Here is a 16,767-nt window from a genome sequence, read left to right as displayed (position 1 = left end):
TCAATCATATAAGCTTCCACCTCAGGAAACTAGAATAAGAAGAGCAAATTAAATCCAAAGTAGGCAGATGAAAAGAAATAATAAAAATCAGAGCAGAGATCAATGAAATTAAAGACAGAAAATCAAAAGAGAAAATCAATGAAACCAAAAGCTGGTTCTTTAAAAAGATCAATAAAATCGATAAGCCTGTAGGCAGGCTAACTAAGAAAAGAAAGAGAGGGCACAAATTACTAATATCAGAAATGAAAGAGGGGGTATCACTACAGACCCCACAGACATTAAAAGGATAATAAAGGAATGCTATGAACAACTCTATGCCTACAAATTTGATAACCTAGATGAGATAGACCAATTCCTTGAAAGACACACAAAACTCACAAAAAAGAAATAGAAAATATGAACAGGCCTATATCTATTAAAGAAATTGGGGGCCGGCCCATGGTGTAGCAGTTAAGTTCAAGCGCTCCACTTTGGCAGTTCAGGCTTCACCGGTTTGGATCCTGGGTGTGGACCTACACACCGCTCATCAAGCCATGCTGAAGCAGCACCCTACACAGAGGAGCCATGAAAGACCTACAGCTAGGATACACAACTACGCACTGGGGCTTTGGGGACTAAAAAAAGAAATTGAATCACTAATTAATACCTTCCAAAACAAAAAGCACCAGGCCCAGATGGATTCACTGATGAATTCTACCAAACATTTAAGGTAGAAATTATACCAATTCTCTACAATCTCTTTCAGAAAATAGAATCAGAAAGCATATTTCCCAACTCATTCCATGAGGCCAGCATTGGATAATAACAAACCAAAGACATTACAAGAAAAGAAGACTACAGACCAATATCTCTCAAGAACATAGATGCAAAAATTCTCAAAAAATATTGAATCAGTTCAATATTGTGCAATTCAATACTGTTCAATTCAAGTAAATTGAATCATAAAAAGAATTATACACCATGGCCAAGTGGGATTTATCCCGGGTAGGCCATGCTAGTTTAGCATTCAGAAATCAATTAATATAATAAACAGGCTAAAGAAGAAAAATCACATGATGATATCAATATACACAGAAAAAACATTTGACAAAATCCAACACCCATTCATGATAAAAACTCTCAGGAAACTAGGAATAAAGGGGAACTTAACTTGATAAAGAACATCTACAAAAAACTTTCAGCTAACATCACACTTGATGGTGAGAAACTCGAAGCCTTCCCGCTAAGGTCAGTAACAAGGCAAGGAAGTCCCCTCTCACCGTTGCTTTTTCTATGGGCCTGTTTCCTCACTGTACAATAAGAGGGGTGAGTAGGTGGTCAATTATGATTCTTTGTAGCTCAGATATTCTAAGTACCTTCCCTTTCCCATCCCCTTACATCACACCCCACCCGTTTTTAAGGTTTATTACCTGAATCCATTATCAATCCATCTTCTTTTCCCCTCTTTAAGTCTCCTTTTCTGAAATGTCACCAGGAAACATGTGACCAAAAGTACACTGAGTAATCGTTTGCTAAAATTCTAGAAAAGTTTTTGTTTGTTTGTTTTCCATTTAAAATAAAAGTCCTACAATTTCACCTGCCATCTCTGACGTAGAAGAGCGTAGGGAGGAGGAGGAGGTGCTAATAGAAAAGATGCTCCGTGGGAGCAGAGGTGCTGCTGCGTTCTTGCCTGGGCATCAGACTCCAGCCAAAGAGCAACTAACTTGGGAATGGCCTAAAATGAGGCCATTGTAACTCTTCGTACAATCTGGGCAGGGCAGCGTGGGCGGAACAAATTGTACTTTGCATCTGGAGGTGGGGGGTGGGGTAAAAAAGGTGGGGTGCGGGGAGCGAAGGCTGCCCAGATCAGAAACATCCTGCAGCATCTCTGCATGACGAGGCAGGTGCATTTGGCTGGGCAAGCTCCGAGGTGAAAGCGCCCCGGGCTGCGTCAGCCAAGCGAGCTCGGGGCTGCAGCCCGCGCGGCCCGCCGAGGTAGGGCCAGGGCGCCGGCAGAACCGCTCGCTCCAGCTCTGCCGCTGCGCGCGGAACCCGGGTGTGCGAGGTCGCGGAGGAGGCTGGCCCCGCTACAGTGGGCTGTACCCAGACCCGACAACCGTCCACCTGCTGAGGACCCCGGTGCAGCCATGGGCTACCAGGGACAGCAGCCCGTCGTCCCGCCGCAGGTAAAACTGGAGACTGGGGCAGGTTCTCAAGTTTCATTCACCCTGCTGTAGAGGTGGCTGCCTTCGCCTAGGGTCTTGGTTTAGCACCGCGGAAAGTTGTCCGGGAGAAAAAAATTTGCTTTGATCTGACTTTTTTTTTCTTGGCAGGCACTTTTCAATATAACCCTTTTCAAGTCACAAAACCACATCACTGGCATCCTAACAGATCTTGTACTCTTGGGTTCCATGCAACAGTCCGTGAACTTGGCACAGGACATTCTAGGATGGAGTTTGTTTACAAAGCTCTGTTGAACTACTAGCTATTATTGTTACTCTTTATTATTATCCTCATCATTTTCTTATCGTTATTGACATAACTTATTACTACTACTAACATCGTGTTAGTCTCCTACATCGCGTATTTGTCTGATACTTTTCTAATTCTTTGAGCTAGTAAATATTTGCTTAATTGCCATTTTTATATTAAAATAGAGCAATCTAGATGACAGAGAAACCCTCGTTTCTGAACATGAGCACAAAGGGAAAACTTGTCGTCAGTCGGCTGCTGTTTTTAATGTTGTCAATTCGATTATAGGATCTGGTATAATAGGTAAGTGTTTTGGGTGTTTTTTTTTTTTTAATGAAAAGGTCAAATTTAAGTCTCATAATGTTGCTAGTGTTCACTGGTTATTTTTAAAGGAAAAAATCTTAAATGATAAAATTAGTAATTTTCTTCCTTTTTAAAAACCTTCCTTTTTTTCCCATGTAACCATAAACATCACATCAGTCTCTTTTATGCTGAAGATGGGGTTGCGGTTCACCCTCCTTCCACATTTGAGAGCATCCTCTATATGTGGCAGATTAAGGTGGAGCTGCATATGGGAGATGATGAAATTTTTTTTCCATAGGTTTCGTGGTCAATTGATAATGTTACCAAATTTACTTTTTTCTCCTCTTCTTGAAGTATGCGCTATTGTTTGAATCGCCATTCTATGACCTTCTAGAGGTGTAAAATCTCCAGATATGAGGCAACATTGGAGGTACAAAAAGCGTAATGTGTAAACATAACAATCTTGTGAAAAATTAAATCCATACAATATTTCCTTACCTATCTATATAGTATTAAATTTTAAAGTACAAATGTATTATTATATATTAATTTTAAATATCATTTAATCAATAAATAGAAATTGGTTAAATGAAAACGTGTGATTTTTTTTTTTTAACAAAGGAGCCAAGTAATCAGAATTGAAAGAAATGAGCAGCTCATATTTTCGTAATTTGAAGCAAGGGGGAAATTCTGACAAAATTAAGTGCATTGCATTATAGTCATAAAGGCTTATTTTTTCAGTGCTTATTATTCTTTTTGTTATTTGAAAATATCCAGTTTAAGAAAAACCAAGGACAAAACAAAATTCTGCAATACTCATCGAGAATATTACTTTTTCTATAAAGTTTTGACATTTTAGTCATGGTCACCTTGAAAGTTTATCTGGATTGAGTCATTTTTCTTACGTTTTACAAGTTGATGCGTTTCTTGATTTTATTGTTTCCATATGTAGACTTTTTTTTTTTTTCAAATAATACATAAAATGGAAGTACCTGAGGTGAAGTAGTAGCAAGAAGGGGCAAGGACTTGTTTGAAGTCTTGCCTCCCTGTACCACGGCGGTGTGGGCTGCTCTGCTTGGCAGAATTCCAGACTTAATTCCTGATGTGAACACTGGAAGTTGATCCATGTCACCAACAAAAGTACCTCTTAATTACGCTTAGCAGGGCTTTTTAAGGGAAAATTTTTCAGAGAGTAAAAATTCTGGGTGGAGATATTTTAAATATATTTTATTTTAAATATTTTCTTGTCCATAATCTAAAATCATCTATTTCCAAAAAAATTCATAAGAAATAATTTTATATACCCCCTTCAGCTTTATAAAAAGTACTTTGCCACCTCATTTTTCTCTCCTTTTCCTACATGGTTACCTGTTTTCAGTCCAGAGGGGATCTTTCCTTGTATCCCATAACCCTTCTGTGCACTTGTCCTCTGCTTTCCCAGCCAGCACATAAGGAAAGCCGTGGGTCATTCCTCTCCGCATTTTCCAGGTCATATGTTCCCCTTATTATTTGTGTGAACTGGCATCTATTTTTCATTTACTGCTTTCTTATTCTTATTCCATCACCTCATAAACTTGCTCTCTTTACACGCCCTTACTTACAACATTTTATTCTGAAATAAGTATTAATATGCTAAGATTAAATTTAGTAGTCATGTGCACTGTTTACAACTATGCCATATGAACACGTCAATTTATTTAGCCTATTATATATAGGAATTGGGGAAAAACTTCTGTATTTCTGTATGTTTTATTAATGTGATGGGTGGGGCATCTTATGTTTTTCCAGGATTGCCTTATTCGATGAAGCAAGCTGGCTTTCCTCTGGGAATATTGCTTTTATTCTGGGTTTCATATGTTACAGGTAAAATACCATATGATTGCTTATTCCTGCAAATGAAATTGTACGATGACTATTTTACACACACACACAGACATGCACACCCTGCCATTGAATTTCCTAATTAAAAAGTGCATCAAAGAATCCTAAAGAATTTAGACATTTGTGTCTGAGGAGATTTACTTTTCTTGCTAATCCTCTGAACGGATTAGAAAGGCATTATATATTACCAAGCCTAAATCCTTCTCATGTGCCTTTTTCACTTTCTGCAGAAAGTGGTAGATGGAGGAGTCATTTTAAAGGCTGATTAAGGCTGAGACAGACTGTGCTGTGAAAGTGTAGACGTCAGGGCTTCCTTTCCCACAAAAACCATGGGCAGGTGCACACGAATGAGCAAGCTTTTCCAGCTATGTTTGTGCACGTGGTGCTCTACCAGCAGGGTTCACCGCCACCTCCCCACCTGGCCCATGCCCTCCCAGGCTCCCTGCTTGCCACTCCCTTTAAGTGCAACAAGAAGGTGCTTCTACATCACTTCTTCTCTTCTGATTCCCTCTTTTCATGTGACATGTTTATTCACACCCACGTTTTGCCACTCCCCCTGTCTAAGTGCAGGCTTTACAACTCATAATCATCTCCTCTTCCTGTTGTCTGCACCCCTGCCCTGTCAACCCACCAGCTCACCTCAGGACAAACACAGGGTCTCTCCTCTACCTTAGGATCACTGTGAAAGAGGCAGCAATCACAAACAGACACCACCTGCAGTGGCTGCTGCTATGGCAGACGCTCTATGTGGTCACCTAGATGCCCTTTTACCAGGTAATGCAGAACACCTCAGCTGCCCTCTTCTCCAGAGTGTTGACCTAGGCCTCAATGGCACTGCCTTCTTGTGAGGTTATGACCCCTAGCCACCATTTCTCCACAGCCTTCAGCCAATGACTGATAGAAACCCCAAAGCTGGGCTCCTTGTCTCCAGGAGGGACCAATGTGTGAGCTCCAGAGCGCCACCACCACAGGGCTAGGCTGCAGCTCGTCTCCACCTGAGACTGCATCCTTGCTGAGCTGTTTCCCCTGCCCTATCCTCTCACTCCGCTTCTCCTGAAAGCACTCCCTCAAATCCCTTACCCAAGAATCTCTGCCTCAGCTCGGCTTCCGTAGACCCTGACCAGATACCCTCCTTCGTAAAATCTCAGGCTTCCAAGGCCAGCCTGTAACTCTGCTATTTTTCCTCTGGCCAAGGAAGAGAGAGTAAAGCATGCAGTAGATACCAAAGTCAGAGCTGCAGAGGCACTGGACTCTCTTCCTCCCTGCTTTCTTCTCACCACCCCTACTCCCAAAATCTAAGCTGCTTTTAGCTTCTACAGCTCTTAATTTGCAATTTAAGACCCATAACTTAGTAATGTAGGACCCATAACTTTGTGCTTATTCAGAGTTGCTGGTGTTTAAAAATTGCATTCTATTCTTGAAAGCATTTATCACACTAAAAAAAATCCCATTCAAGGATTTACCCTTGATGTTTTTAATTTCCTGTTTCCCAGTAAATCAGCACTGACAAATTATTAATTTCCACCCGGCATAATAACCATGGCTTATTTAAGTGCATTGTAAATATTTACACACATTGTAAAACCAGTAGATAGAAAAAATTAAAATATATATGTCACCCAAGGATTCAATACTTGAGAGGAATGGACAGTTTACCAAAGCCAAATCACATTATACATAAATAAATCATAGTGTGAGTAACTTTCTCAACGGATGCTATACATGAGCCTACAGCAATGACTGTGAGCAGTCCTTGCAAAGTCGTATACTGCAAAGTTACTCATCAGTGGAAATTAGCTGCTCTTATTTTAGTTGCATGATCAAAATCCTTAAATAATTTTGATAAATAAAGGATGACCACACAGAAGCAAAAAAAATTATTGACTATGATTCATTTTATTTCTTTTTTAGTCTTTTAAGAGCACAATCTACAAGTAAGGTATAATACTGAACTTTTCTTTAAATTGACACTGTAACTACACATTGGCTTGTCTCTACAATTATTCTTTTGTCTTTGTAAGGCTTCTGATGAGATATGTCCAGATCAACACGTAGTTTTTCTAAATTCTGTTTTCATGTTTGTGAAATGTTGGAGAGCAAGAAAGAATGATAAATAGTTAAGCAAATAGCTTTATTTTAATTTGCTTTAAGATTTTCAAATTTGTTGATTAGAGTAAAATAATTTTTATTGTCCAAGCATACATAATGATTTAGAAAAAAAATTTCCTGTTGAATAACATAGACTCATTCATGGATTATCTAAAATTTGCAAACAGTGTATTTAAAGTGAGATCAAAATGTTATAGTGATTGATTGAGATTTCTAAAACTTTTAAGAGATGTATTTATAGCCTGTGTTTTACAAGTAGATTAAAGCACTTATTATTGACTAAATTCTTAGCAAATTGCTAACATTGAGTAATACATTTTGAACTTCTGTGAAACTCAGCATTCTCATCTCAAGCATATAGTTCTTCACCAAAACTTTACAACATCTATGAAATTGATTTCCACCTCCTCTCTGTTACTCAAGTTCTCATTGATTCTCTTCCTTGGTCAATAAGTTACTGTTCAATTTTCCTGCCTTTAGCATCTGTCCACTTTCTGGTCAGTCCTTCACATTGCTGCAAGAGTTATCTTTATAAAATCTCGGCCTGATCCCTGTTACTCCCCCAATCAAAACATTCCAAGACTCTATAATGACAACAGAAAAAAATTGTTGCATTCAAATTTCTTTCTAGTTTGGCCACAGTCTGCATTTTTAGTCTCATCTCTCACTAATCTAACTTCTCTTTCACCTTGTCACCAACACTGCCATGTGTGGAACTTATGTGTTAGCCATTCTGGACTATTCCATTCCCTACCTATAGAATATACTTTCACGCTGCCTTCCCATGGGTAGTCTCCTGCTTGATATTCTTTTTCTTTCCTACCTGGTAAAACCCTGTTTATCCTTCAAGGCACTACTCAACTCTTCTATGAAGATTTCTTAGTTTTAAACAAAGGAAAATAATTAATTGCTATATCCTTTGTGCTTACAGACTATTTTTAAATATATTTATTAGGTCATTTATCACATTGAATTTGAATCAGTTATGTAGACATCTAGAAATCTTGCTATATTGGTCATTGATTCATTCCACAAATATTTACTGACACTGATGCTATCATAGCAATGAAGGACATTATTCTCGTCTACATGAAGCTCACAATGTGTTGTGTCAGGCAGACAAAACCACATAATTATAATACTTCATGAAAAATTACTGTAATAAAAATATGTGCATGGTGATAGGGATACTGGCATTTAACCCAGCCTCAAAGGAGCAAGCATGTTTTAGGGAGGAAAAGACACCTGTACTGACTGTTTATGAAAAAATGTGAGTGAGCAAAGAAAATGGAAGGGTTCTCTAAGCAGATGGAAATGTGAAAATGCAAAGGGAACTGTGTAAGTGAATCAGTCTGGCTAAAGTATAGGGTTGATGTTGGTGAGTGGAGAGAGACGAAGTTAGAGAGGTTTGCAGAGGCATTTATGAAGGCTTCCGTGTAATGATAATCATTACCATTTCCTGAGGACTGGCTGGATGCTGAGCATAGTGCAGCCACTGTACTTAAGCCTTCTGACTCCATGAAGTAGGTATTCATGTTCTACTTTTATGGAAGAGGAAATTGAGACTTTAATAGGTTAAAATGACCTGCCCAAGGTCTGCAGTTATTGGCAGCAGAGCTGCGATTTTGCTTAAGTGCATGGATTCGGGGGCCAGACTACCAGGGTCTGAGTCCTGACTCTTCTTACCAGCTCTGTGGAGTTCGGAATTTGCTTAACCTTCTGTGCCTCTCTTTTCTCATCTATTAAATGGGAGATAATAATAGCGCCTACCTAGGATTGTTGTGAAGATTAAGCAAGTTAATATACGTAGTATTTAGAAAAAAGTCTGGCACACAGAAAGTATTTGCTAGTATTTTTGTGGCTATCATTATTATTATCATTGTTATTGGACTTCTAATGTAATGCTTTTTCCACCACCACATGCAGTCTATAGAAAATAACCAAAAATAACACAAGTTCTCATTCATTTTGCCTCTGTAACATGCAAGGCATTGTAGGAGACATTTAAACATCATAGTCCTCACAGACTCTTCCAGGTTGGTGTATTGCCCTACTTGACAGATGAGACTCAGGAAATTCAAGTCCTTCACCTAAGATCACACAGCTAATACGTAATTTTTTTCTGCCTCATGAAAAGGAGTTGATTTTTATCCAAAGGCATTAGAGGATTTTCCTGGAGGATTTTAAGCAGAAGACATGAACAGGTTTACACCGTGGTTAGATCCATCTGGTAGAAGAGGAATGTCACGAAAGTCCTGGTAGAGAGGGGATGTCAAAAATGTCTTGATGGAAGGCCAGATTGGTGCATGAGAGAGCTAGTAGGAGGTTTTGCAGTAATCTACGCTAGAAATGACAAAGGCCTAAACCCTAAAATAAAGCAGGTTAGAAGGGCCGGCCTGGTGGTGTAGCGGTTAAGTTCACATGCTCTGTTTCGGAGGCCAGGGGTTCACTGGTTCAGATCCTGGGCGTGGACCTATGCACCACTCATCGAGCCATGCTGAGGCAGCATCCCACATAGAGCAACTAGAAGGATGTACAACCACGACATACGACTATCTGCTGGGGTTTTGGGGAGGAAAAAAAAGGAAAAAAGGAGGAAGATTGGCAACAGATGTTAGCTCAAGGCCAGTCTTCCTCAAAAAAAAAAAAAGCAGGTTAGAGATTAGAAATGAGGGGGTACAGTTGAATAATTTATGATGCAGTAGTTAATGGACTTGGTGACCAAAGGAATATAGAAGATGACGGATAGAAGTCTAGGGCAATTCTCAAGTTTCTGTTGATACTATTCACAGTTTAGAGAAATGTGGATGGAGAAGCAGGTTCCAGAACAAACATGTAAATTAGAATTTGGACATTTAAAATCAAAACTCCTATGAGATCTCCAAGTTAAAGTGTTTATTAGACAACTAGATGTAGAAATCTGGAGTTTTGGAGGAGTCTGGGCTGGAGATACAAATTTGGAGATTAGTAACATCGTGTGAAAATTGAAACCACAGGCATGAATAAGATCACAGTGGGACATCTCAAAGAGTGAGAAAAAAGTCTAAGAATCCAGGGTTTGAGCAGAGTAACAGAAACTAGTGAAAAACTGAGTATAAATGACCAAAAAGGTAGGAGGAAATCCAAGAGAAAGCTATGTCAAGCCAAGGGAAGATGGTTGAGAAAGAGGGGAATGGTAAACAGGAAAAAAATGCTACCGAAAGAGCAGATAAGATGAAAGTTTAGGAAATATCAGTAGGGTTTATCAACTTGGAGCTCATTGATGAACTTCCTTTTTTTTTAAATTATTTTATTGAGGTTGTATTGCTTTATAACATTGTGTAATTTCAGGTGTACACTGTTATATATCAGTTTCCGTGTAGACTGCATCGTGCTTACCACCAATAGACTAGTTTTTATCCGTCAGGATACATATGTGCCCCTTTACCCCTTTTGCCCATCCCACCCCCACCCCCTCACCCCCGGTAACCACTAATCTGTTCTCTTCATCCATGTGTTTATCTTCCACATATGAGTGAAATCATATGATATTTGTCTTTGTCTGGCTTATTTTACTTAACATAATACCCTCAAGGTCTATCCATGTTGTTGCAAATGGGACGATTTTGTCTTTTTTTATGGTTGAATAGTATTCCATTATATATATACCATAACTTCTTTATCTATTCCTCAGTTGGTAGACACTTAGGTTGCTTCCACATCTTGGCTATTGTGAATAATGCAGCAATCAACATAGGGGTGCATAGATCTCTTTGTATTGTTGATTTCATGATGATTAGATAAGTATCCAGTAGTGGGATAGCTGGATTATATGGTATTTCTATTTTTAATTTTTTGAGAAATCTCCGTACTGTTTTCTATAGTGACTGCACCAGTTTGCATTCCTACTAGCAGTGTATGAGGGTTCCCTTTTCTCCACATGCTCTCCAACATTTGGGTTTTTTTTGTCTCAATTATAGCCATTCTGACAGATGTAAGGTGTTAGCTCATTGTAGTTTTGATTTGCATTTCCCTAATAATTAGCGATGTTGAACATCTTTTCATCTGCCTATTGGCCATCTGTATATCTTCTTTGGAGAAATGTCTGTTCATAGCCTCTGCCCATTTTTTGATCAGGTTGTTTGTCTTTTTGTTGTTGAGAAGGATGAGTTCTTTATATATTTTGGAAATTAACCGCTTGCCAGATATGTGACTTGCAAATATTTTCTCCCAATTGGTGGGTTGTCTTTTTGTTTTGTTCATGGTTTCCTTTGCCTCACAGAAGCTTTTTAGTCTGATGTAGTCCCCTTTGTTTATTTTTTCTTTTGTTTCCCTTGCCCAAGCAAACATGGTATTTGAAAAGACGCTGTTAAGACCAATGTTGAAGAGTGTGCTGCCTATATTTTCTTCTAGGAGTTTTACGGTTTCAGGTCTTACATTTAAGTCTTTAATACATTTTGAGTTAATTTTCGTGTATAGTGTAAAATAATGGTCTACTTTCATTCTTTTGCATGTGGCTGTCCAGTTTCCCCAAAACCATTTATTAAACAGATTTTCCTTTCCCCATTGTATGTTCTTGGCTCCTTTGTCGAAGATTAACTGTCCATAGATGTGTGGTTTTATTTCTGTGCTTTCAATTCTGTTCCATTGATCTGTGTGTCTGTTTTTGTGCCAGTACCTTGTTGTTTTGATTACTATACTTTTGCAGTATATTTTGAAGTCAAGGATTGTGATGCCTCCAGCTTTGTTCTTTTTTCTCAGAATTGCTTTGGCTATTCAGGGTCTTTTGTTGTTCTATATAAATCTTAAGATTCTTTGTTCTGTTTCCATGAAGAATGTCATTGGGATTCTGATTGGGATTGCATTGAATCTTTAGATTGCTTTGGTGATATAAACATTTTAACTATGTTTGTTCTTCCAATCCATGAGCATAGAATATCTTTCCATTTCTTTATGTCTTCTTTGATTTCTTCCAATAATGTCTTATAGTTTTCAGTGTATAGGTCTTTCACCTCCTTGGTTAAATTTATTCTTAGTTATTTTATTCTTTTTGTTGCGATTGTAAATGGGATTGTATTTTTGAGTTCTCTTCCTGCTAGTTCATTATTAGTGTATAGAAATGCAACTGAATTTGTAAGTTGATTTGTACCCTGCAACTTTGCTGTAGTTGTTGTTTATTTCTAATAGCTTTCTGGTGGATTCTTTAGGATTTTCTGTATATAGAATCGTGGTCTGCAAACAGTGAGAGTTTCACTTCTTCCTTTCCAATTCAGATACTTTTTATTTCCTTTTCTTGCTGAATTGCTCTGGCCAAAACCTCCAGTACTATGTTGAATATGAGTGGCAAGAGTAGGCACACTTATCTTGTTCCTGTTCTCAGAGGGATGGCTTTCAGTCTTTTCACAGTTGAGTATGATGTTGGGTGTGGGTTTGTCATATATGGCCTTTATTATGTTGAGGTACTTTCCTTCTATACCCATGTTGTTGAGAGTTTTTATCATAAATGGATATTGGATCTTGTCCAGTGCTTTCTCTACATCTATTGAGATGATCATGTGGTTTTTATTTCTCATTTTGTTAATATGGTATGTCACATTGATTGATTTTTGGATGTTGAACTATCCCTGTGTCCCTAGTATAAATCCCACTTAAGGATGGTGTATGATCCTTTTGATAAATTGCTGTACTCAATTTGCCAATATTTTGTTGAGGATTTTTGCATCTATGTTTGTCAGTGATATTGGCCTATAATTTTCCTTCTTGGTGTTGTCCTTGTCTGGTTTTGGTATCAGGGCAAGGTTGACCTCATAGAACAGGTTAGGAAGCATTCCATCTTCTTCAATTTTTTGGAAGAGTTTGAGAAGGATAGGTATTAAATCTTCTTTGAATGTTTGGTAGAATTCTCCAGAGAAGCCATCTGGTCCTAGACTTTTGTTTTTTGGGAGGTTTTTTGATTGCTGTTTCTATCTCTTTACTTGTGATCAGTCTATTCAGATTCTCTATTTCTTCTTGATGCAGTTTTGGGAAGTTGTATGTGTCTGAGAATTTGTCCGTTTCTTCTAGGTTATCCAATTTGTTGGCATATAGTTTTTCATAGTATTCTCTTATATTCCTTTGTGTTTAAGTGGTATCTGTTGTAATTTCTCCTCTTTCATTTCTGATTTTATTAATTTACACCTTCTGTCTTTTTTTCTTTGTGAGTCTGGCTAAGGGTTTGTCAATTTTGTTTATCTTCTCAAAGAACCAGCTCTTAGTTTCATTTATCCTTTCTATTGTTTTTTTTTTAGTATCTATTTCATTTATTTCTGCTGTAATTTTTATTATTTCCCTCCTTTTGCTGACTTTGGGCTTTGTTTGTTTTTCTTTTTCTAGTTCTGTTAGGTGTAGTTTAGATTACTTATTTGACATTTTTGTTGTTTCTTGAAGTAGGCCTGTGTCGCTATAAATTTCCCTCTTAGTACTGCTTTTGCTGCATCCTATTAGAGTTGGTATGTTGTGTTTTCATTTTCCTTTTTCTCCAGGTATTTTTTTATTTCTCCTTTGATTTCTTCATTGACCCAGTGGTTGCTCAGTAGCATGTTCTTTAGTCTCCACATATTTCTGACTTTCCCAGCCTTTTTCTTATAGTTGATTTCTAGTTTCACAGCATTGTGGTCAGAAAAGATGCTTGATACAATTTCAATCTTCTTAAATTTATTGAGGCTTGCCTCATTTCCCAACATATGGTCTATCTTTGAGAATGTTCCACGTGCACTTGAGAAGAGTGTGTACTCTGCTGTTTTTACATACATTCTGCTCTATCCTAGCTTGTAAGGTTTCTGCTGAGAAATCCACTGAAAGCCTGATAGGGGTTCCTTTGTAGGTTATTTTCTTCTGCCTTGCTGCCCTTAATATTTTTTCTTTGTCCTTGACTTTTGCCAGTTTTAATATTATATGCCTCGGAGAAGGTATTTTTGCATTGACGTAATTAGGAGTTCTATTGACTTCACGTACTTGTAAGTCCAGTTCCTTCCCAAGGATTGGGGAGTTCTCAGCTGTTATTTCTTTGAACAAGTTCTTTGCTCCTTTGTCCCTCTCTTCTCCCTCTGGACTACCTATAATCCCTATAATCCCTATAATTCCTAATTGAGTCAGATATTTCTCGAAGAATTTCTTCAATTTTTTAAAAATCTTAGTTCTCTCTTCTCCCCCACCTGAAGCATTTCTATATTTCTATCCTCTAATTCACTAATTCTGTCCTCCATGATGTCAGCTCTATTTTTTATGGATTCTAGATTATTTTTTATCTCATTAATTGTATTCTTCATATCCAGAATTTCTGTTTTTGGTTTTTTTAGAGCTTCAATCTCTTTGGTGAAGTATTCCTTCTGCTCATTAATTTTATTCCTGAGCTCATTGAACTGTCTTCCTGAGTTTTCTTGTAACTCATTGAGTTTCTTTGTGACAACTCTTTTGAATTCTCTGTCATTTAGATTGTAAATTTCTGTTACTTCAGGATTGGTTTCTGGAGACTTGTCATTTTCCTTCTGCTCTGAAATGTTACTATCGTTCTTCATGGTGTTTAATGAATTGACCCTTTGCTGGAACATTTATGGTAGTATGAGGTTGCAGATTCCACCTGCCACCACTGGCAGGGGAGGAGCTGTGTTTCTGATCCCACCCCCATCTGCTGGAAGTTGTGCCAGTAGAGCTTCTCTGTTTGTGTGGGCTGGCCGCAGCCACTTGGTAGGTCACGCATGCGTGCACAGGCAGGGCCTCTGTGCTCTGCCGGCATATTGCTCTCATGCAAGTGGGCCTGCTGCACTCAGCAAGGGATTGGCTGAGCTGCTGCACTGTGCAGGAATGGCCCTTTCTTTCATGTGCAGGATGGCTCTGTGCTCACCGGCAGTTTGGTTGAGTGGCTGCGTTTGGTGAGCAGGCTCATTTGCAGAGGCTGAGCTGCTGCCACTCTGTGGGGAGTATTCCCATGGGCAAGGTGCTGTGGCATGGTGGGCACTCCCATGGGCTGGGCTACCACTCCAAAAGCATTCGCATGCGGGCTGGGCTGCCCCCGCCTCCTCTTACAGTTGCGCTGACTGCTGTCTGAGGACCCACAACCCGGATCGCACCCTCTGGGAAGGGGAAGGGGCCCACTCACCTAGTTCCACTGCTTCCTGGGGATCCAGTCCACCCATCTTCAGCTGTATAGCTGTGTGGATATCTCAGACATCCTGTTCTGCTGTGTAGGGGATCCTCTGCTCGTTAATGAATGTTTGTTTAGTTGTATCTTAAAGGGGAGAAATAGAGGGAACAACTCACTCCGCCATGATATTGATGTCACCTCCCGGCACTTAGTTTTCATTGATGAACTTCCTGAAAGAAGTTTCAATGACATGGAAGGGAATCAAGGTGGAAACCATATTGCAATGATTTATATTTTCTTCTTTGTATTTTAATGCATTTCCACATTACTTAAATGATGAAAAAGAAATCACCTGTGATAGAAGCATGAGCAAGAGCAAAAAGAAAGCAAGAAGTACACCCTATGCATAGCTGTGTATCCAATATGACTGCAGCATTGTTCAGTAGGTATTCAGAGAACATTGAGTTAAATGAAAAAAAAGAGAGCAATATTAACTTTTAATTATATAATTTATATATTTTTTATCTTTAATTTCAACTCTAAAATTGGAACTTAACTCTCTAAAATGTAAATTTCAAAAGAAAAAAAAATTCTTAGCATTCTCTCTTAACCATAATAACGTAAAATAAAATTACTAGTTGTACTTTGTTATATAACAAATGATTTGATTCTCCTAAATATATGTTTCTTCTGAATGCTTACAGCATTTTTCATTCTCAGTCTTCACACGTTGGATGCTTATGAAATATTTGATTACCTATATTCTGTTCCTTGGGCATTTGAGCCACATCCTGTTAATAGTCATTGCATTGGTTAGGTTAGGAAAGTAAAATGGAAAACTGATGTTTTAACTCTAGTCTGCCTGCTCTCTTCTGTGCAGTTCATTGCACAGATATAAGTATATTTGCATCTTGATTGAAAAATATATAACTAGAAACAGTACCATTTCATGAAAGGTAATGTTTTATGAAAAGAAAATAAGCCTTGTCATGCTAATTTACTGTAGCATTAAATTAAACTCTTCTTTAAAATTTCCCTTCTTCTTTAAGTCAAAACATGAAAAATCTTTGTATTAAATGTAATCTGACATTTGTTTAATTGTTATTTTTGCCACAGACTTTTCCCTGGTTTTATTGATAAAAGGAGGGACTCTCTCTGGAACAGACACTTACCAGTCTTTGGTCAATAAAACCTTCGGCTTTCCAGGGTATCTCCTCCTCTCAGTTCTACAGTTTTTGTATCCTTTTATAGGTAAGATGAGTGTGAAAATGAATATTGTAATTATTTGCATAAAAATACAGCCATTTATGAATAAAGTAGTTTTAGTGTTCATTAGTCATTCAAGAATACTAGCAGTTGAAATATTTTCCACATTAAATGTTTACATCTTTAGCCATTTTTCCGTTATTTTCTGGTCCTTTTGGCTAGTTTTCTGACTATTTCATTGAAACAAAATGAGGATGATTTTTATTAGGTTAATGCTTGTGCTTTCCTAGTTTGGTGAAAAATAGAATGATCTGAAACTAAAAGTGAATGAGAGGAATAATAGGTTTCTTCTAAGGCTGAAATATGTTTTTTTGAAAACCTAAGGATTTGTGGAAGCCATGTACAAGGCCAACATGCTATTTAAAGTTTGTACCATAATGGAGAAATTGTCACCTAGCACTTCTTAAATAAGTAAAATGTTAACATTCACCAACACCAAATTGACTTCATTTTTTTTTTTTTTTCATGCTAGGAAAGACGCACCCTGAGCTAACATCTATTGCCAATCTTCCTCCCTCCTTTTTTTCTTTTTCCCTTCCCAAAGCCCCAGTACATAGTTGTATAATCTAGTTGTAAGTCCTTCTAGTTCTTCTATGTGAGCCAATGCCACAGCATGGCCACTGACAGACGAGTCACCAGCGTGGTTCTGTGCCCAG

The 16,767-nt window shown here is 38.2% G+C and overlaps 1 protein-coding gene across 1 annotated transcript in view; it reads left to right on the top strand.

The window, feature by feature from the left end:
- The first annotated feature begins 2,126 nt into the window (after positions 1-2,126).
- Positions 2,127-16,767, top strand: part of SLC38A11 (solute carrier family 38 member 11) — a 56,081-nt gene continuing 41,440 nt past the window's right edge. The window contains exons 1-4 of the mRNA XM_058548620.1: positions 2,127-2,165; positions 2,637-2,754; positions 4,543-4,617; positions 15,962-16,096. Coding sequence (XP_058404603.1) covers positions 2,127-2,165; positions 2,637-2,754; positions 4,543-4,617; positions 15,962-16,096 — 367 coding nt within the window. The remainder of the gene's footprint in view (positions 2,166-2,636; positions 2,755-4,542; positions 4,618-15,961; positions 16,097-16,767) is intronic.

Source organism: Diceros bicornis, chromosome 10 (genome assembly GCF_020826845.1).
Source record: "Diceros bicornis minor isolate mBicDic1 chromosome 10, mDicBic1.mat.cur, whole genome shotgun sequence".
In the NCBI taxonomy this organism is placed as follows: Eukaryota; Metazoa; Chordata; class Mammalia; order Perissodactyla; family Rhinocerotidae; genus Diceros; species Diceros bicornis.
The sequence above is the reverse complement of the archived record's forward strand: the minus strand, read 5'-3'. Positions and strand labels throughout refer to the sequence as shown.